Below are 21,283 nucleotides of genomic sequence, written 5' to 3' on the forward strand. Positions count from 1 at the left end.
CAATGTATATCTTTACATACATCTCCTGGTGTGCTCATGTGTCACATATGACCAGTTTAACAATGACAGCATGTGTACCCCTATATGACCTTGGAGAACGGCTTAACATCTCAGAAGTTTAGTTTCCTCATCAGTCTACTGGGGTACTAAAATAGCATGCATTTTGGTAACAATTACACGCTTCAATGTAGATGAAAAAGCATTTTGCAACCTGTAAGGTACCCCATGAATATTAGTTGTCTATTATTCAGGTAGTCGACATTCAGGGTGTACTCAGCTGGGGTACAGGGCCCTGGAGCGCTCACGTGCAAACGAGACAGTCTGCGAGGTGCGGCAACGGAACTCACAAGGCTGCTCACTAACCTCGCCGGGAGTGGCAGAGGCCAGCAAGGCTTCCCAGACACTGAGCTGAGCCCTTAAAAGACAAGGAGGCCAAGGCGAGTGGTAACAAGAGGGTAGCAGGATGGCCCAGGCACAGGGAGCAGCAAGCGGATGTGAAGGGAATGACTGACACAAGAGAACAAGTTTGAAACCTAAGAGCTGGGGGTGCGGGTCAGGGGTCAGTAACATAAAGTAAGTCTGGAAAGGTGAACAGAGCTGAGAGGCTGCATCCCAAGGGTAGTGGGAGCCCTTGGAGGACCTTAAGCAAGGGACTGATAGGCTCAGACTTGTGTGTGAGCAAAAAAGTGGTCTGAATAAGCTCTGAAGGTCTGTACCTGCAGTCAACAATAATGCACTGTACACCTGGAAATGCCTTAAGAATGTAGGTCTCATGCTAAGTGTTCTCACCACACACACACACACACACACACACACACTCTCTCTCTCTCTCTCTCTCTCTCTCTCTCTCTCTCTGGTCTGGCAGCGTGAGAGGGGGCATGGGGGAGGCTGGAGGCTGGAAGAGCAATGAGGGGATGGTCAGGTGGTGCAGGCAAAACACAGTGAGGTGGTTGTTTTTGCTGCCGTCACCCTGACAGCAGAGTTCCCATGACACGCAGCAAGGGCATCATCAGGAGAGGTGGCAGGAATGGGCCAGCTGACAGGACCCTCACCCCCAATTCAGAGGTCCATCCTCACACATCCCAACCAGTCCTCTTCTTGGACTCACTCAGCATCTGACAAGGCACAGCACCCGGCCACGAGCTCTCAGGTTTCCGGATGGTGTGAGCCCTTTGGCATCTTGGCACCGAGGGCATGGCTGGGGCCCTACCGATGTCCTATGATAAGAGACCCCACCAGTATCCAGGCTGCACAGATCCCACGTGGAGGGAAGGGAAGAGAAAGGTGACTGTACAGGACCAGGGAGGCTACTGGTTCTCACTGGGTGGCCTTGTCTAATGTCTACACATCCAATATCTAAAAGGGGACAAAGACACACACAAGAACTGCCCCAGACTCCCTAGCCCTTAAGCGGGGACCCCCTGTCCATCACCCTTATGAGCAAGGAATTGCCTTTGAAGCCTCTACCCTCAGTGGGGAGGCGTGTCCTGGCCCTCCCCCACATGAGGCTAAAAGCCCTTGCTACCCACTCCTAGCACTCCGTGTCTCCCCGTCTAGCACACCCATCCCTTCCAGAATTACTGGCTTAGTTGTTGCGTTCCTTTCGGGCAGTAAGCTCCCCAGTGGAGCTTACTAGATGCCTTTTCACTGCTGTTTCCTTGGTGCCTGGAACAGAGTCTGGCTCATACCAGGCGCTCCAGAAGTGCCTGGGAGGAGACTCAGTCAGATGTGCTGACTGAAGGAGGGGAAGCACGAGGGTAGGTGCCCAGATTCCCGTGGCCCTGAGAGAGGCAACGTGTCTTGCCCGAGGCACAGGCTGGGGCCTCTGACTCAGGGCGCGGCCCTCCCACACATTGCACTGGGCTACAAAGAGGTTCTGTGACAGCACAACATTTCCCAAAGCCTATTCCATGGATCGCTGGTCTCAGAAGCTTCTAGTGGATAGAAATGTTCTACAGTTAAATAAGCTTGGGAAACTCTGGGTTAAACAAAATGAAAAAAAGTTTCTTTACCACTGGGCTGTTCAGAACCTTTAATATACTCACACACATGCGATTCTTGGGGAAGGTCACATTCGGTATTCCCCACGTGTATCTGACCATGGAATTTTGCCTGTGAAACAGTCTGAAACCTTTGGCACCATCCCCCAACTGCTTGTCATGATTATTTACTGAATGTGGCACAGTAGAGAGATTTGTTGCAACTTTTTGGGTGGTGTATGGAAACCCTTCTTGCACAAATGAAAATTAATCCAAGCCCCAAGACATAAATGGGATAGAAACGAGACTGCTTTGGTCAAAGGGGAGCCTGGAGATCCCGCCTGGCCGTCCCTTCCCCCTGCTGGGCCAGGAACCCTCATGTTCTGCCTGTGGAGCCCAGTGTGAACACCACCGGCACCGAACTCTGAGCACAGGGCTGCCTTTGGGTGACCCGGCTTGTGGCGCTGGCCCTGCTGTGAACTGCTCACCTTCGCCAGGTCACTTGGCCTCACTGGGCCTTGGCTTCCCTGTGGATACAAGGAGTCTGGCAGGCTGGATGCTCTCTGGAGTCGACTTTGAATCGCTGATATAATGAGGACTGTGATTCTATGGCTGTAAAATTCTAACTCCGCGATTCTATGGTTCTCTCATTCTGAGTCCATGACTTAATATTCTGATTCTGGGAATGCCTGTAGCCAGCCTGAGCTGGCATCGCGCACTGGGGCTCAGGCTGTGGAAAGCAGAATTCATCAACCGCAGTGCGCTGCCCAGGGGCGCTGGCTTCCCTGGGGAGGGCATGCCCCACACAGGATGGAGGGGGCGGGTGTGGAGCAAAGGGGTGGGTGGATCAGAATCAGCCTCCACTCAGTGGGCAGAGCAAGGAGAAGGACCCAGGTCTCCTGACTCCTGCTCTATCTTTAGATCTCCATAGCAACCGTCGCCAGGGCACCAGAGCTGAAGGGAGGGCTGAGCTGGCTGCCTGCAAGAGGGAGGGGCCTTTGCGGCTGTGCCTCCTTTGCTGGAAAAAGGATTCTGGGCTGGACTCTTGAGCCAGGGAAGGGCAACTGAGTTTGAAGCTGTTTGCAGTGGGAAAGGCCTAGGGCCAATATAAAACAAAGGTAACACGAGGCCCCGCCAAGCTCTGAGAGGGTGGTCAGGTCACAGGGCCCAAGACTTTTCCTGTGTCAGGCTCATGGCACTGGAGGTACAAAGGCAAGCTCCCCCTCTCAGCCGCCCCTGTGGCCGTCCCCTGAACACTAAACAGACCCTTCATTTCAGCCAGGCCTGAGCCCACCCAGGGATGTCCCCAGAGAAGGTGGCTCTGGAATAGACATTACAGGGCACGGTCTGAAAGGAGCCCCACAGGAGCCCTCTAACCTGGGGAGCCAGAGGAGCTCTTCCAGCTCCTTCTCCTACCAAGTCCTACTCATCCTGGGCGTGGCCTGGACTGGGAGTTTCCCGGGAGCCCTCCTGACTCCGGATGTTACTCTCGCCACCGCCAAGGCCCCTGCAGCCCCATTCTCCCTCCATACAGCAGGATGCCGTCCTGAGGGAGTCGGAAGCTTTGTGGGGTAGATGAGAAGCAGTGCACAGACGTAAAGACAGCTGCCCGAGGCCACCTGGCAAGTTAGCAGTGGTCTCCTGTCCACATTCGCTGGTTCCTGTCTGTGCCCTTCCCCACGTCCCACGGGCAAGGCCCTGGCCTGGGCTTTGGAAGGGAGGCCAGGCCTAGAAGAGGAAGTAGGAGTCCTCGGCCAGGCCTGCGTGCAGCAAGCACCTGGCCATGTCCTTGGTGAACTCAGCTGAGCCACAGACCAGTGCAAATGGCTTTCTCCGACAGGAGCCAACCAGCTCTTCAATCAGGTCCTGGGCCAGGCGGCCAAAGCGTGTCTTCTCCCGGTAACTCCAGGGAAGCTGTTCTGGGGAGGTCTCCTGGGAGGATGAGAAACAGTGGGGGTGACTGCTGGGGGGTCCTCAGCGTTCACACAAAACAGCTCTCTTTGCCAAATGAGGAAACTGGGGGTGGCGGGGAGCGGGCAACCTTCACCTAGCCCAGCCCTACCGCAAGCCAGGGACCTGCTCCCGCGGGGCCTCAGCGCCCGCCACCACCTTGGTGGCAGTTCTGTACCCTCCTACAACAGGGAGCAGGCACGCTCCAGGGCACGCAATGAGGCGGGCTTGGCAGGGCTGGAGCTCAGGCCCCACTGTCTCTCACTGCCTCTGGGGCCGAGTGCCTGTCATCCTGGGAGAGTTTTCCCCGCCTTCCTGTGGGTCCGCTGGCCTCTTCCCAGGGTTGTCTATACCTATCACCCTTGGAGCATAGGTTTTCTTCATTTGTTTTAAGGTTTCAATTAACTTGTTGACTTAATGACATTTATGGAGCGGCCGCTCCGTGCCTGGCATTGTGCTAGGCACCGCGGACAGGGCAGCTGCTCCGAACAGGCAAGGCTGCTGGCTTCACCCTGTCCGTGTGTATCAGGGGTCTCAGGCATCCGTGTCTTAACCAAGAGAGGGGTCTGTTTCTCTCACAGAAAGAGGCTGGCGGAAGTTCGGGGCTGCACGGCGCCAGCCCGAGGGGCCCAAGCAGGCTCTCTGTGCTCCCAGCCTCAGCGTGTGGCTTTCAGCCTCGGGGTCGCAAAAGCAAAGCTGGTCTACTGCCAGCTGACTTGGAGGAATTTCTTTTAAGTAAACATTTTATTCAAGTATAACATATGTATACAAAATCACAGAAATCATTAAGTATATATAGCTTGAAGAACTTTAACAAAGAGAACTCATGTAACCAGCACCCAAAACAAACAAAAAACCCCCTGCAGAACGGGACTGTTGAGACCGCTGCAGGCCCTATTAAGGCGAGCCTCCGGTTCCTGGGGCTGAGCAGAGGCAGGAGAGGGGGCTGGGGTTGGAATCTGGGCTTCGCTGCCATTTTCTGGCTGAGCGACAGTGACCTCTCTGAGCAACTGTGAGGAGTGTGGGTGACGGGGACGCCGGGCAGAGGCTCCATGAGCGCAGGCCTCTCACCTCAGGTGCACGCCCAGGGCCTCGGGGCCGCCTCCCAGGGCCTGCCTGGCCCTGAGGGCCCTCTGAGGACAGCACTGCAGTGTGGCGGGCGGGGGGTCCTCTCTGATGACCCACATTTTCCTAGCTCCCTCCACACTCGGAGGTACCCCACGGGACCCCGAGGACGGCCCACCGGCCTCACCTCTCCTTCCCACGGCCCGGTTCCCTCAGGCCAGTTAGGCTCAGCTCAGCCCGCCTCAACTGCGCCCAGAGTGGTGTCGGGTCCGGGTCCTGCCCAGTGGGGTGGGGATGGTAAACAGTGGTGGTGCACAGGGTGGGCGCTGTGCAGGCGGAGAGCCCAGGCTGTGACAGCAGACACCTCGACAGCAGCCCAGGGGCTCAGGGAAGGCTTCCAGAAAGGAATTACACCTCAGCAGAAAGGTGTGGCGATGAGTCAGTGTTAGGAGGAGAAGTGGGGGGAAGCGCTGCTGGCAAGGGGGACGCTGCTGAGCAAAGGCCCAGCAGCCAGGAAAGCACAGGGCACTGCAACCACAGGCAGACCAGTGACACGCGAACACCGCATGCAGGAGGGCGCGTTAGGAGACGGGCTGCACAGGACTGGCACCGCCATGCGGGCTTCACACGGTCCCGAGAGCAGGAAGGAGCCAGGGAAGGGCTGGAGGCAGGGTAGCGGTGTGGTCCTTCCAGCTGCAGGATGAAGGACAAATCCATAGAGGGTGGTTGGGGCAGGGGGGCACTTGAAGATTCAAGCTGGCACTGGCTGCTGGCTGCCAGTGTGGCCAGACAGGAGAGGGAGCATCCTGAGTGGAGGGAGGGCAGGCAGGTAGGAGGTGCCTCTCACTCCATGGCCCCTGCCACGGATGGCCAGCCCCCGCGCCTACCACATTCCAGGCTACAGGCATCATCCAAGCCCCACCCGGGGCTGAAGGCCCTCCACTGCTGGTGAACTTTAGCTCTCCCCACAAGCCCAGGCTCAGAGGCCATCTCCTCTGTGAAGCCCTCCCTGCTTGCTGCAGCACCCTGAACACCCTCAGCAGCGTGTGTCCCTGCGCTGTCTTATACTGATGGACCGTAACAGCCGGGCCTCCCAGAGTAGGATGTCCAGGGCTCACACCCAGCTCTCCACCAACTCGCTATGTTACTTTGAGCAAAATTCTTAAATCTCCTTGTGCCTCAGCTTCCACATCTATACAATAGGTGTGATGGCAGCACAAACCTCCTAAGATTGTGGTGGGGGGTTACATGAATCCACACACAAAAACGCTCAGCACAGTGCTGGGCACAAAGTGCTCTGGGACGGAGCCATTGTCCGCAGCCCCTGTGGCCGCCTCCCCACGAACAGGTGAGCACCTGCAGGGCAGGGCGCAGGCTGACCCTGAGCAACGGGGACCGGAGGGAGGCGCCAGCCAGCAGGGCACCCCAACCCAGGGGACACAGGAGAGAGAAATAAAGCTACCAGCCAGGGGAAGGCAGGTGAACAAAGAGAGCTGAGGGCCAAGATGGAAATAAGGGGCAAGATGGGCCCCCCATGTCATGGCCCGGAGGGAGGCACCGTGAAGGCCTGGGTGAATGAGGGGATGGGATCAGAGGGAAGAGGGGTCAGCGGGCAGAGTCGCCTGAGTGTCTGCAGCCTGGAGAGCAGGGAGCAGCTTTCCTCCCAGGCAGGGGCCAAGCGATGTGGTAGGAACTCTACTGAGTGCAGTGGACTCAGATCTAGTTTATTCCACAGTGGTTGAGGGAGGGGTGCTACCCTGTGCCTGGCACTGGCACTGTGCTGAGCACTGAGGAGGTCTGGTGGTCCAGACAGGTAGTCTCTGCCTCGAGGAGGACTCCGTGGCCTGGCCCACTGACTCCACAACCAGGCCCCCAACGGACGATGCCAGTGGGCGGACGGTGGGCAGCAAAGCATGATGGGTGAGAGCTGGAGCTCTGGAATCAGAGAGCCCCAGGGTCAAATCCTGGCTTTAGCCCACCTAGCAGCATGGCACTGGCTGGCACCATCACTACTGGGAGCATGTTTCCTTGTCTGCATGATGAACACGACAATACCTGCCCTCCCCGCCTGGCACGTGGTGGGATCCCACCGCGGCATGGATTATTACGGCACGGGCACAATCATCACCCTGGGCTTACCTGGCTGAGTACAAAGAAGGTGCGGATGTTCCAGAAACGGGCCTGCTCCTCCAGAAAGGTTTTCAGGTAGATGCCCTCAAAGGTCTTGAAGCAGCCAACCAGGGTGACAAAGGTCTCGTCATCCTCATTGTCCGTGATGCTGTGCAGGATGGGCACCATGGGGGCCAGGCCGGTGCCCGCAGCCAGCATGAGCAGCTCGCCGTACTGGGGAACAGCATGGGTGTGTGACAGGGTGGGCGGGGGGTGGTCTCATCCCACCTGCCCGCTACGGGGCCTTTCCTTGGGCTTGTTGGAACCAGACGGCACTGCTCTTCCTGGTGTTCGTGCATCTGAGTTTCCCTCTCTACCTCCTCCAGGAAACCACTTGCTTGTTCAAGTCTATGGTTTGTGAGGTCTGTGTAACAGACAACATGGAATCTAGGGGCTGAAAGGGAACATATGGGTGTGGCCCATCTTACAAGTGGTTTGTTTTCCTTCTAAAGCATCCCCACAGGACTTGTACATACTTCTGCTGACGGGCAGTCCACTACCTCTCGTCAGTTTGCTCTGTTATGGACTGACTCCCTCGCCAGGGGGGTCTTCCCACCTCATGCGGAGCTCAAACCTGCTCTCACCCTACTGCCCCCACCCCGGCTCTGCCCTCTGGGCTGCTTCCTCTGCCCCAGGGCGGCCCTGCAGAGACCCAAGGGCACTGGCTTGGAATCCTGAGACTGTTCCACTCTAGGCTAAATAATACTATATGTAAGTGTCTAGCACAGGAGAGCCATGAAATAATTGAGTTTCCACCCTAAGAGGCCCTAGTTCCATCAGCCCCTCCTCACTGAGCACATTTCCTGGCTCTAGGCCTCTTAAAGAGAGGCCGTCCTCTTTATGGTCAGTGCCTTAAAGGTTAGTGCCTGGCCCATGCAGTGAGGTATTCACCTCCTTGTTCTAGAGACTAGGCCTCAGTGAATACAGTCCGGGGTTTCACTAGCTTTACTGACGGCCCCTACACACACCACAGCATTGCATAAACTACCTCCTGAGGTGCCAGGAGTCACAGGTCTGGGTATAAATCCCCCACCATGGGCTCTGGGCAAATGCTTTCACCTGTCTGAGCCTTAGTTTCTTCCTTGGTTAAAAAATAAAATAAAGTAAAATAAAGTAAAAACCGGCCCCTCCCCATAATAGCACCTATCTCAGAATTATCACGAGGATTAAAAGCGGTGCCTGGTGAGGCCTGGGGCTTAACAACTAGATGCCATGGCCTTTCTGAGCCCCTCCTGCCAGCCATGCTGCCCAGCCCTGTGTCCCTGCTCGTCCACTGTCCTGTCTCTAGCCTGCTCCTCCTCCTCCCATTGCTGCTGAGGTTCTCCCCTGGGAAGCCGTCCCTGAGCCAGGGACGGGTGAGGGGTCCCTCCTTGTTCCCCACAGTCCTCGGTGCACCCTGCCTCACTACGCTGGCCATGCTGTGTTGTTCACATCTGTTTGTGTGCCTATCTGCCCATCAGACCGTGAGCTTCTGGAGGACAGGGGCCTTGTCTGAGCCATCTTGGGCCCCCCAGGGTCCAGCACGGGCCTGGCCCTGGCTGAATACCTGGGAACGTCTGTGGAAGAGCTCACAGACAGATGCCAATGTGCAGTGTCTGAGCTGACCCGACGTCCATCTGCCGTGAGGACAAGTACAGAGCAGCCAGACAGGGCTGAGATGAGGGCTAGTGCAACCCAGCCTCTTCAGAGGAGCTGAGCCAAGTTTACCTGTCAGTTCAGGGGCCAAGTGTCAGTGTGAGACCACCTCTCTCCTCCTCACTGCTGGGCCCTACCGCCTCCCCAGGCAGACAGGCAGGGGCTCCCCAGCCATGTTCTGTGGGTGCAGAAGGGCAGCCATAAGGCTTGGAGAGGCCCCACCTGGGAAAGGTGATTAAGACAATCTTCATCAGGTGCACCTCAAGGTTGGGAGGAAATGGAAAATCCCTAGGGCCTGCTCTCAAGGGCCCCGGGGACACAGGGACATGCTCAGCTAAAGTGCAAGGCTGAGCATGGTTAGTATTAGGAGAATGTTGTAGGAGAGTATTAATATATGCACACCTCCATATGTGGGAAATGAAGGTAGTAGTGCCTAGGAGCTGTTGTGAGGATTAAATGAGTTACTACACGTACGTACTAAAATCAGAGTCTAACTCAAAGGAGGTGCCCCATATATGATTGATATTATTATACACACATATGTGTACACCCTTGCATATACACCGCAGTGTGGAAGAGGGTTTGGAAGGATATATGCCAAGGCAGTAAGACTGATATGTCTGGGTGGATGGCCTGCAGGTGTTCTTCATTTTCTCCTTATTGCCACTCTATATCTGCTGATTTTTTGGGGTAATGAACATGTACTGCATTTGTAATAAGGAAAAAAAAAATAAAAATAAAAGCTATTTTTAAGTTAAACAAAAAGAAGGGAGAGGAATGATTCATTCTTTTCCATTTGTTTTTGTTTTGCTTTGTTTTCCAAATTATAAAGGTAATAGGTGTTCATTGTGGATAATTTGGAAAATATAATGAAGAAAATAAAAACCATTTATTTCATCATTCAGAACTATTATTTCATTGCAGTTTCTTTTCATATTTTTTCTGTACATTTTAACTTAGTTTCTCAGCCTGTTGTATATTGTTTTGTACCTAGTGTTTGTCCCTTGACCTTATAACATAAACATACATTATCATTTATTAACATAATTTTAAAATCCAAGATAATATTCTTTTAAGTACTTGTAACCCAGGGTACTTAACTGTCCCCCGGTTGTTGAATATTCAGTTATCTCCAATTTCTTGCTATTATAAATAAAGCTGCAATGAACATGTGCAAAAGAGTCAGCATTTTGGATTGTTTCCACAGGACAGACTTCCAAAAGTGGAATTACTGTGTTAAAAACTCTTAAGCCTCTTCATACTGCCAAATTGCTCTCCAGAAATGCACCAACTGATGAGAAATTGCTAATTCTTCCTGGGAACATGAGGGAAGGCTTTAAACACAGCACGGAGATAAGAAGAGCATTGCAGGCTGGAAGCAGTGGCTTCCAAGCAGTGAGCCATGGGACAGTCTCTACAGCCTTGTAACTGGAAACATATCTCAGGGTAAGATGGGATGGGGGCCTTAAATACCAAGCACATGAGTCTGAATTTTCTAAGCGATGGGCAGTCATGGATATTTCTGCAGCATGGGCGAGCAATTTTGTTTTTTAGTGCCTATTCCATCTCCTCCCATGTCCAACCCCAAGGATACTCTCGGACTTGGGTTTGAGCTCAGGAAGAATGGTACAGTGAGATTCTACAATCTGAAACCTGAAGCTGCAGCCCTGGAGGCCAAGGTGGGAGGGGTCTCCTGAAGACTCAATGTGCTGGCACTGACCTGGTTGGGTTTATAGAAGAAGCCTCCAAAAGGTCCTCGCCAGAAAGCCGTGACTCCCGTTCTCCAGGACTCAACATACCGGGACATCAGCCCAGTCGGGTAGCACTGGGAGCAAACACAGGGAGACCTCATTGGCACAGGCACATGCTGCCAATACAAGCCACAGCAGCCCTTTCTGCAATGCTAAGTGCATTACATGTGATATCTCATTTAATCCTCCTAATCATCCCACAAAATTGGTAGCCGTTCCCAACTTTTAGATGAAGCCCAGAAGCTTATCCAGAAGGGAAATGGTGATGCTGGGATGAGAATCTGTAGGACCTCCAGGTCTAGCTAAAGGGGTCTCAAACTCAAGTAACTAAGGGCCCATACAGGTAACCTAAATGAAGAACTGGGTATGAGATGACTAATGACAACAAACACTCAGCCTCAGTTTAAGAGGGCAGCAGGGAACAGTGGGAACTGTGGCCAATTGGGGAGTGTATGCTCCTTCTAAAGTTTGTAGACCACTCGTCTGAAATCCCTGTATTACCCTACAGTTTCCTTGTTGGATAAAAAACATGAAGGATGTGAAGGAGACTCCTCCATGGGTGGAGGACAGTCCACATTTCGGGGGTCCTGCCCACTCTATGCCAGGCACCATGCTGAGGCTGCAGGGGAGACAGTTGGGCCTGAAGCTCTGTGGAGGCAGCCAATGCCCGAACCATGGAAAGGACTTGATAAATATTTGAATGAATGAATGAATCAACCAATCAATTGATCAGATTCAGGCCCTGCCTTTAAAGAGCTCACAATCTAGGAGGAACCTAAGTCTCCGACATACACAAGGCAGAGACACCCTAATACTCCACGAGAGAGATACAGTGCTGAGAGAACACTAAGGACGTGCAGTCACTTCAAATGGAGCAGGATCAAGGATAGCTTCCTGGAGGAGAACGCATTTGAGCTGGACCTGGAAGACTGAGTAAGATCGAATTCACAGAGAATGAATGGGAGCAGGAGGGCAGAGAGGATTCTGGGTGTCAGGTAGGGTATGGTCAAGGATAGAACAGTCCAGGTCCTGTGCTGGGAACGGCAAGTGGACACAGCAGGGTGGGTGAGAGGGAAGCACTGGATGTCAGGCCTGGAAGGGTGTTTGGGATGAGGCTGGAACCAGACTGGGCTTTGGTCATCAGACATGCTTTTAAGTGCCCACAGCCACCTCTACTAGTACCACCCCTGACTTCCTTGGACGCCATTTGCATAAATCAAGGGAAGTCCTTCGGTCACCAGGAAGAGGTCTGGGAGGGAAGCTACCATTGTCCTAACTTGCTGGAGGCCGTGTCTCAGAGCGCACCTTGTTTTCTGGCCCAGACTCGGGGGAGGCACAGCCCACACAGAGCCTGCTCAATACACACTTGTTAAACAGGACTGACACTGAACTTTTGTTCTTCCACTTCCAAGGGGCCGTGGGACAATGATATCATCTCTCTGAGCATTAGCTTCTTCATCTGTAAAATGGGGTTAATGTGATCTACTCTGTAGGGTGGTTAGGGGAATAAAATGCCAGAAGCAGTGCCTGGTTCCCAGACAGTGCCTGAGAAATGGGAGTTCCTCCTTCCCATGTACCAAAGAGGAGAAACCCAAAAAACCCTTCTCCCTTCCCAATTTGCAATCTTTTCCAGCTTTTCCTAGCCAGCGGCTTAGGGATAATTAAGCATCCATCTAAGAGAGGCTTTCTGGTAAGTGAAGGAGAAAATCAGCCTTGCAGCTGGGAGAAAACTGTCTCCGGGCTTATCCTTTCAACAGAAACACACCCAGACAAGCAGCTTGGGGAAGCAGGCCATTTGGAGAGGATTTGTGGAATCTCCCAGACAAACAGTTGTGTGGAGAAGGGATCCCATCCAAGGTTATGTGTGAGGGAGTAAACGCTCAGGCTCTGAAGGCAGGCAGGGAAGGCGGAGCCAGAGCTGGTGCTGGGGTCATGCCATCAGAAGGCCAAGGCTTCCCACCAGCCACCTTTCTTACCAGCTGCGGAGCTTCGGGTTCTCCTGGGGACTCAGTTTGCTTATCAATGAAATGGGGATAATAATTCCTGTTCTACAAGGGAGATGAAAAAATGTGAAGCTATTCTTAAACACTGGTGTTCCCTAAGATTCCATTTGGGAAATGATGATCTAGAGCCATATATTAGGTTAACCCACAAGAAACTGCTGTTTCTCTAAGTCAGAAATATTAGAGTGGCAGCAATTTCATGCTGTGCCACCCATTTATTTTTCCCACATAATTGGACCTTCATGAATTCTTTTATATTCAGTGTCTATTCTTTGGGTCTCTGGAGTATTTTGTATCCAACTCACTTTGCTCATCTCATCTCTGCTAAATTCCTCACCACTTGGCTGCCTCCATGAGCCCCTTTCCTCCTGCCTTTCAGGCCGGGAATAGTTCCCACGAGGCCCTGTTCTGTTTCACCCCTCCCTACCTTTGCTTATTCGTCCCCTTGGCCTGGATGTCATTCCTTGCCACTGCCAATTTCTGCTCCTCCTTTAAGGCCCAGCTCAAATGCCCTGGCCCCTGCCCACCTTCCCAAGAGGTGATCTCAGGTTGCTTGGTCCACAAAGTCCTCCAAGCCCCGTGCTGATCCAGGACAAATGATGAACAGTTCCCCAATCAGTCCTCCTTTACAATTGCACATGCTGTTCCCAGCACTTTGAGCTTCCTTCCCACATTTCCCCTCTGGTTCCCCGCTCCTTCACTTCCACATGCAGCTCAAACACACACTTCAGCTAGGAGCCCAGCCTGCTGTCCCACAGCTCCAGCACCCTGAGCTGGGGGCTCCTGTCCTGGGGTCTATCACACCGTACTGTTCTGGGTCAGTTGCATCTGGACCCCGATGCTTAACACACAGTAGGTGCTGGGCAGCTGTCTCCCATCCCCCTTGCTCAGCGCTCACTCTCCATCAATTGGCAAGAAAATGAGAAGGAGCAGCTTTAACTTTCTCAGTCTGAGCCTCATTTTCATAAAACCTGTCAGGTTTCAATAGGACCTCTGTTGGTGGTCAGGCAGCCCCCCTTCACCAGGAAAGGAGATGGCAGAAGGTTCTTCACTGTCCCCTCTAGCCAGCCTCCTTCTATGTGAACCCATGGAAGCACCTTAGAGCATCGTGTGATTCAGCTCACCTTGATTAAAACTTCAAAGAATCCTTCTGCATTGGCAGGGCTGATGGGCGTGTAGGCTCTCTGAATTTCTAAGCCATCTACTATCCCTCTGGGAAAGAGAAGCACTCAGTCAGTCACTCAATAAACCCGTGTAAGTATCTACTCTGCCAGGCTGGTAAAAGTGAAGGTGGGGTTGGGTCATCCCCAGTGGTCCTCACTGAGGGGCAAGCAAGATGGGACAGAAAAAAGCACTGAGTTCCCCCCGCCTGTGCTGGCTGTGAGCCCCTGGGCAGGTCATTAGTCCCTTAGCTCCCCCTTCTATGAAATGGGGCCAACCATCTTTGTCCCTGTTGTGTGGGTCCACTGGGATCACAGAGAGAAAGTGCTTCAAGAAGTACATGACGAAGAAGCGGTCTTTAGGACACCACTGAGGTTTTTTCCTGACAGCTCTTCGACCACAGAATGATAAAGATAAAAACAATTGTTTTCAACAACTGTTTATTAAACACTTACTACCGTGTGCCAGGATTACCAGAATTGGAAGGATCCTCGAAGGCGCCCTAGTCCAAGCCCGGCCCCGTGCACAAATCCTTGCCATAATGTTGTCAGCAAGGGGAGCAGGGTGATCATCACGACCGAGAGAGCAGCCTTGTTGTCTTAAATGCCTGCTATACACCAAGCGTATTACATGTGCTATCTTATTGCATTTAAGCAATAACCCAAATGGCCAGGGCTTAGAGAAGGAAAGCCACTTGCCCAAGGTCACACAGCTAGAATTCACACGTAGCTCTGTCTGACTGCAGAGCCAAGTTACCACTACTCCTCAGAGCTTTCCAGAAGCACCTAAGCACTCCTCTCTTGAGTCCCACAATGTTTACAAAGGTTTTTAAAATGGCCTTATCCTAATGCATCAAAAGCAGGGGAGCTGAACAGAAATATTCAATAAATATTTGTGGAACAAATGAGGGAATAACAACCAGAACACATGACATGACTTAGATGCAAAGAGCACGGTGACATTTGGTATAATAGAGGCAAAACTGACATATGGAGGGAGCAACCACTCTCACTGGGGGCCCAGGGAACCTCACGAGGCCTCCTGGAGCTGGGGTTTAAAGGATGAGCAGGCCACCAGCAGGTGAGAATGGGGACAGGAAGGGCAGTAATTCCAGGCAGGGGAATAGCTGGGGCAAAAGCTTAGAGGTAGGATAATGTAGGGCAGGAACTGGTGGATGGATCCATAAGGCTAGAACAAGGGGCAAATGTGCAGCAGGGGTAGGAGAACTTGGTGGGAAAGGAAGCTGGGAGCCTGGGTTAGGATGTCACTGGGAGGCATCAGGGAGCACCAGAGGGCAGTTGAACAGGGAGTGGACATGGTTGGCTGCATGTGTTAGGAATGCCACTTGAGTCGCAGAGAGGGTGGAGAAGAGGGCGGGAGGTCCTGATTTATGGACGGTTGGTTGCCAGGGGCTGTGACCTGCTCTGCGGCCCCTCCCATCCATTGGAACAGTGAGCTTTAAGGACCGCAGGCCAGGCCACAGGCCAGAACAAGCTGGGCACAAACACCAGGGGTCACTGCAAGGCAAGTGGCCAGAGTGTGACCCGTACTATGCTCTCTCCTGATTTTCCTCATCCTCTAGCTGCGCCTTCTGTCTCCTCTGCTGGCTTGTCTTCCTCTTGCCAATACCGTAAATGCTGGAGTAGACAGGGTTTGGTTCCCTGCCCTTCTCTCTTTCCATGCCATGTGCTCCCAAATGCTGTCCAGGTATATGCCAATGATTCCCATATCCATATCCGCAGCTCAGATCTCTCTGCTGAGCCTCATACCCAGAGTCAACTGCCTGGCAGAGGCCTCCATCAGGAGGTCGCAAAGGGTCTTGTCTCTGGGCAGGTAAAGGTGGGAGCTGAGGCAGGAGGGAGAGTACACAAGTAGGCTGGGAGGAAGAAGGAACTTCAGAGGACTAGTTAAGAGCATTACTCAGCAGCTGGGCTGTCTGAGTTTGCATCTGGCTCTATGGCTTACTAGCTGTGTGCTATTGAGCAAGCTCCTTGTTCTCAATGACAGCGTTCTATCAACTGGTGCTACTCATATTAGGTTCATACCACAGGCTCTAGAGCCACACCGCCTGCCTTTAAATCCTGGCTCCAACATTTCCTAACTGTGTGTGTGTGACCTCAGGCAAGTTACTGAACCTCTATGATTTTGGTTTCTTCTTGGGTATAATAGTACCCACCAAACAGGATTTTGTGAGAATTAAATGAATTCATATGTATAAGCACACAGAACTGTGCCTTGGATAGTATGTGCTATAAAAGCATTTGCTGTTATTATTATTAGTTATGAAAAATGCATTCTCTAGTTCAATCCCAAAGTCCTCTGAGTCATATATTATTATGTCTATTTTGAAGAAGACTAGTAGGGGGTTGAGCGGTTGACCTAGGCCACACAGCTAGCAAACAGCAAAGCAGGGCTGCAAAGCTTTGATCCTCCCACTACCTGAGTGTACCGTAGGATGAGGTGCTGGCCAGGCCAGAGGCCGAGCTGGCTGTTCCCAGGTAACGCAAACTGGATGCGGTAGGTATCTTTAGTGAGTTTTTCCATGGCACTGATGTGGAAGGCCAGGAACATCTCTGGGTTCAGTTTGGAGGGGCAGCTCTGCAACAGGAAAATATCCAACAGCTAGAAGATGGGGCTCAAGAGACACGCGAGCATCCACAAGCACCCTTCCCACTTTCCCAAAGGAGACACTCTCTCACCTGGTAAGTTTTCTGTTATAATAGAGCCTAGTCACACCGTACTTCCCTTTCATGCTCTGATCTTAGAATGCCAAAGCAATTTACACCATGCTCACCCTGCTCTTAATCCTTCCATGGCTCCCCTCAGCCCCAGGATAAAGTGCAGGCTTCTTAGCTGGACACCCATGGGACCTGTGGACCAACCTCAGGCCTCATTTTACCTCCCATGCTCCGATGCCAGGCTCTTCTCCATTCTCCCAAGAGCACCCTGCTGCCTCTTACCTGTGAGCCTTTATTTGCTTAAGCTGGGCGCTCTGTCCAGAACACTCATCTCTAATGTATGAATGGCCCACCCATCTGTTAAACCTGCTAAAATCCATATTTGCAAAATTTAGAAATTGATGAGACCTCAAAGATGATGTAATCTAAGATCCTTATTTTACATGTGAGGCCTTGAGGGTAGTGACTCACTTGTCCAAGGTCACATCATGAGCAAAGACTCAAATTCATGTCTTCTAAGTCTCAGCCCTTAACATTCCATCTCACCTGTATCTCCTCCAGGAAGTCTGTGAATGCCATAACTCATGGATCGCTCTCTTCTGTAAAATGTCCACACCGAATTACCCTTGGAATTGCTCCCCATACCCAACTCAGGGCCAGGCTTTTTGGTCTACTTCCACTCAGTGCACTCACTTTTCTCTGCTGGACAGAGTCAGGGAAAGCCTCCCCAAGAAGGTACACAGTACAGGGTCAAACCCAGACAGATGCTGCCCCCCGGGCCCTCTTGTCTGAGGAGCCCCTCTCTCTTACTTGTGACTCCTTCCCTCTTAGCAGGCTTCTGTCCTTGCTGGCTCGGGCTGCCTCCCACCTTGCCAGGTCTCGGTTGTAGAGGTCGAACACACAGGGCGAGCAGCCACTGCCACAGCACTGGGAGGGTAAGGGCTCCACAGGCCGGAGCTGCAGCCAGGCTTCCTCATCGTCGTCCTCCTCCCTCTTATCCATCATTAAAGGGCTCGGGCAGCCTGGGAGGGACAACTGGTGCTCTTCCCACACTGACCTGGCTGTGAGGTCACGGGCCCAGGTCCCGTTCCCTTGCAGGTCTGGGAGAGGGAAAACGTGTGTTACACTCTGGTCACCTCTACTGCTCCCATCCTCCCGAGACGTGCAGGGGCCGTGCTCTGTGTGAGCCCTGAGGACAGGGATGAATCACCCTGGAATCTGGTGCCTGGTGGGGGAGGCAGGCACATAGGACATAACAAGCAGAACTGGCAGCAAAGGCTTCCTGGCCTTTTCCTGTGCTCTGGGTCCTGGATTAAGCACTTTACATAGGAAATCTTGCTGAATTTTTTAAATATTTTAAATGATGAAAGAAAACATTTATATATAATTTAATAGTTATAAAAAGTAAATGTAAATGGTATCAAAAAACACCTTTGTAACCACCACTCAGTCAAGTAAAAAGAACCTGCCAGCATCCCAGAAGTCACTTACGTGCTCCTTCCTGATCACACCCCCCCAGCCCTGTAATCAGCATCTAGATTTTTGATGTAATCATTCCCCCACTTTCCTTAATTTTGTCTCCTTTGTTTGTAGCCCTGACCACTACAGTGCAGCTCTGTTCCGTTTTTACCTTTACGAATATGAATGATATTCTTACAGAATCACAGTTTCTTTCACTCAGCATTGTTGGTGAATCATCCACCAAATTGCTCCATCTCATTTAATCTTTACAACATCTCCAGCCAGGGCTGGAGCTGTTTCTGTGAAAGTAGTTTGGGATTTATAAGGTCATCCATTTTTATATGTAGAAATCCAGTTTACATAGAAATAGACTTGATCATCTCTATTAACAATCTATTCATTTAAAATTCCACAGACGCCCTGGCTTGAGTGGCTCAGCGCATTAAGCACCAGCCTGTGAAATGAAAGGTCATTAGTTTGATTCCAGTCAGGGCACAGGCCTGGGTTGTGGGCAGGTCCCCATGTGGGTGCATGAGAGGCAACCAATCACACATCGATGTTTCTCTCCCCTCTCTTTCTCCCTTTCTTCCCCTCACTATAAAAATAAATAAAACGTTAAAAATATAAAAAATAAAATTAAAGTTAAAAAAACAATAAAATTCCACAGGCATACCAAATCAAAGGAGGGTGCTCTCCCCCTCTCGCTTGAGAATCGAACTGAGGGGAAGCCTCATGCCACAGAACATTATTTGATATAAATATCATTCCTCTAAAATGCAGCTCCTCCAAGAACTCCAGCCTTTGATTTCCTCCCATTTATTCCCGCCGTGGACACTTACTAATAGGGGCTGCTGAATGATGTGCTGGGATGCAGAGGTGAGTGACCCTCATCTCTGCTATAGAGGAGTTCCTGGCCTAGTAGGACAATCATCTGCTAAACAAATAACCATTATAAGAATAGATGCCACTAACTGAACCAGAGTCTAAGCCAAGCACTTTGTACTATGTCACTCAATCCATGTTCTTCCTCATTTCACAGAAAACTGAGGCCCAGGTCAGGAGGCCGGAAGTGGTGAGGTTAGTAATGCACACCTGGGTCTCTTATGTCTCCAGGCTGGTACTTTCTCACTAGATTTCATGCTTCTGGTGGGGTGGGGGGAGGGTGTGTTCATCTCTGATTCCCAGTGCCTGGCTACTGGACTGGCCCAGAACAGGGGTCCAACTTGCCAAACTGTCAGTGAATTTTATGAGCACCCTGGAGCCTCCCAATGGCACTAATTTCATTTGTGCATAAAGTGCTAGGATCAAGGTGTGGGCCAAGCCTGGGGAAGGGCAGAGGTGGAAACGCCAAGTTGGCCAGAGGACCAGGAAGTCCCATTTCTTAGTTATCAATCACTTCCCAGGAATCCTAATCGTTAAGACCTTTTCCACTTTGATTGCTTCCCACATCCGTTTACACTGGAGCTTCCCATGGGCCCAAAGGATGTGCTTCTAGCTCCTCTACACCATCTATCACTGCACCTGCCACCAGCTCTGATCACACCAGTGCCCTGCTTAGCAACTTCTAACAGCTCCCCATTGCCTACTGGATTGAATTCAACCTTGCCTGGCGCCCAAGGCTCCTCCTGATCAGAACCTGGCCAAATTTTCCTACCACTATCATTGGTTCTAGAAGAGCCATCCCTCTGCGTGCAATAAATCTGTCTCTTACAGGAGAAAGGGTTTGGCTTCGGAAAATCTGATTCTACTGCTGGTTCTATGATTTCAGGAAGGCTTAGCAGGCTGGGACCCCCTTCAGGGTAGTATTCTACCACCAAGCACAGGCCGGGCATTTGAAGGCTCCAGTGAGCAGTGAGTGCTCATTCAGTTTACAAATAAGGTCTGGGGGCCAGGCACAGTGCTAAGGTGCTGGGATACAGGAGAAGTCAGTAGGACATGGGCCCTACCTTCACAGAGCTTGTAGCCTAGCATGGTGTTACATCAACCTGCCCCATTTTTATGGCATGTTATATGCTAGGTATGTATATGAGGGAATGAGGTCTGGTCCCCTCTTTATACCCATTTCTTACTTTGATTTTTGTAAGATAAACTGAGATAAGTGAAAGAACTCCATTATCTGTAAGCAGCTATATATTGTGAGGGTTATGCATATTAGTCTTTGCCTTAAATCTACCTCTTCCATATTTTAATAATCCCACTTTCTCCAGTATTTTGGAAACTGGTAAGAGAAGTTGGGCATATCAGTCATGAGTTGTAAAGAACTGGTTCATGCCTCCTCTCCATCTCTACCTTTTTGGTCTGGGAGGCACCGCCTCTAAACTATGCCTTGATACATGTCATTGCCTCTGCCTGGATGGCTCTCCTCACCTTTCAGGCTTTGCATAAGGTTACCTCCCCTCAGAGGCCCTCAGTAAACCTCCCCTTTCTCATTCTCTATCATGTATACTATTTGCTTCTATTAGTACTCATTCATTAAACATGCATTTACTATGTGTCAGGCACTGTTTGGGGGGTGGAAGGATATACCAGTGAAGAAACAGAAACCCTGCACTCATGGAGCTCACATTCTAGTGGGAGATAGTCGTTAAATAAGATCAAAACAGAAAACATATGTTTGTGTTAAATGCTAAAGAGAAAAACAACCGGGAAAAGGGACAGGAAGTGTGTGTGTGTGTGTGTGTGTGTGTGTGTGTGTGTCAACGCTTATTTGTTTACTTGCTGTTTCTCCCATTAAACTGTAAGCGCTACATCACACATCTACTTTATTCACAAACACAAACACAATGCTCAGCACAGTGCCTGACACATAGGAGGCATCTGATAAACAGGTGTTGCTCAATGAGCAAAGGAACGCCCCCATCGCTCTGGCCTCGCTTCCTGGAGGCGGAAAGGGAAATCCCGAAGAAAAGGGAGGAAAGTAACTCTCGGGTTTGGGGAAGAGGCGCGCAGTAGGAGCCATGACGCTGGTGTGGAGGACAGGGTCACTCTCAGGCTTAGGGGAAGGACAAGGTAAAAGTGCTCGCAGCAAGCAGAAGTGGATGGAAAGGAAAGAGAACTGACAGCGCACACTACGTGCCGGGCGCTGCACAGGTGAACTAGCGTAGGCGTTTGTATCCCTACATTTACAGCAAGGGACACTGGGTCTCAGAGGAAAGTGCCTTGCCCAAGCTCCAACTGCTCGGTAGCGGTCCAAGCTGCCCTGAGTTCAGGTTTGTAGCCTAGGTGTTGTCCTATTCTCATCCCAGTCACAACCAAGACCACTCACCAACACTTCAGCGCTGCCCTTCACCTGAGGCTCCTACAGGCTCCCTCCCTCCCCCACCCCGAATCCCACCTATGAGAAAATGAAAATGGCCTGCGGGGTGGGGCAAGACCAGCGTGCCCTGACTTTGATTGGTTCCAGTGGCTGCCACTCACAAAACTAACTTTGG

At 51.6% G+C, this 21,283-nt stretch overlaps 1 protein-coding gene across 2 annotated transcripts; it reads right to left on the reverse strand.

Annotated features, from left to right (window-relative positions):
* Positions 1-2,020: 2,020 nt before the first annotated feature.
* LOC129070556 (NADH-cytochrome b5 reductase-like) lies at positions 2,021-21,159 on the reverse strand. 2 transcript variants are annotated; one of them, XM_054573529.1, is made up of 7 exons: positions 20,913-21,159; positions 17,202-17,491; positions 16,163-16,311; positions 13,677-13,764; positions 10,519-10,623; positions 7,134-7,337; positions 2,021-3,911 (listed from the first exon to the last, which is right to left on the reverse strand). In XM_054573529.1, exons 2-7 carry the CDS (start codon positions 17,394-17,396, stop codon positions 3,708-3,710), a joined length of 945 nt encoding a protein of 314 aa, XP_054429504.1. In that variant the 5' UTR covers positions 17,397-17,491; positions 20,913-21,159; the 3' UTR covers positions 2,021-3,707. The 2 variants fall into 2 exon arrangements, with proteins under 2 accessions (XP_054429504.1, XP_054429506.1); XM_054573531.1 differs by lacking the exon at positions 20,913-21,159 and having other exon boundaries at positions 17,202-17,514.
* Between the last annotated feature and the right edge of the window lie 124 nt (positions 21,160-21,283).

Source organism: Pteronotus mesoamericanus, unplaced genomic scaffold, assembly GCF_021234165.1.
Source record: "Pteronotus mesoamericanus isolate MK-2021 breed Mesoamerican mustached bat unplaced genomic scaffold, CSHL_Meso_final contig_105, whole genome shotgun sequence".
NCBI classification, from domain to species: domain Eukaryota; kingdom Metazoa; phylum Chordata; class Mammalia; order Chiroptera; family Mormoopidae; genus Pteronotus; species Pteronotus mesoamericanus.

What these genes read in the sequence shown, in the direction of transcription:
- LOC129070556 (XM_054573529.1), bottom strand. Translation starts at nt 17,396, where the DNA reads ATGATGGATAAGAGGGAGGAGGACGACGATGAGGAAGCCTGGCTGCAG. An exon ending in TCTTTGAAGTTTTAATCAAG is followed by an intron (nt 10,624 to 13,676) that starts GTGAGCTGAATC and finishes GTTTGCTCCCAG; the next exon opens with TGCTACCCGACTGGGCTGAT. An exon ending in CCTTCTTTGTACTCAGCCAG is followed by an intron (nt 3,912 to 7,133) that starts GTAAGCCCAGGG and finishes TCATCCTCCCAG; the next exon opens with GAGACCTCCCCAGAACAGCT.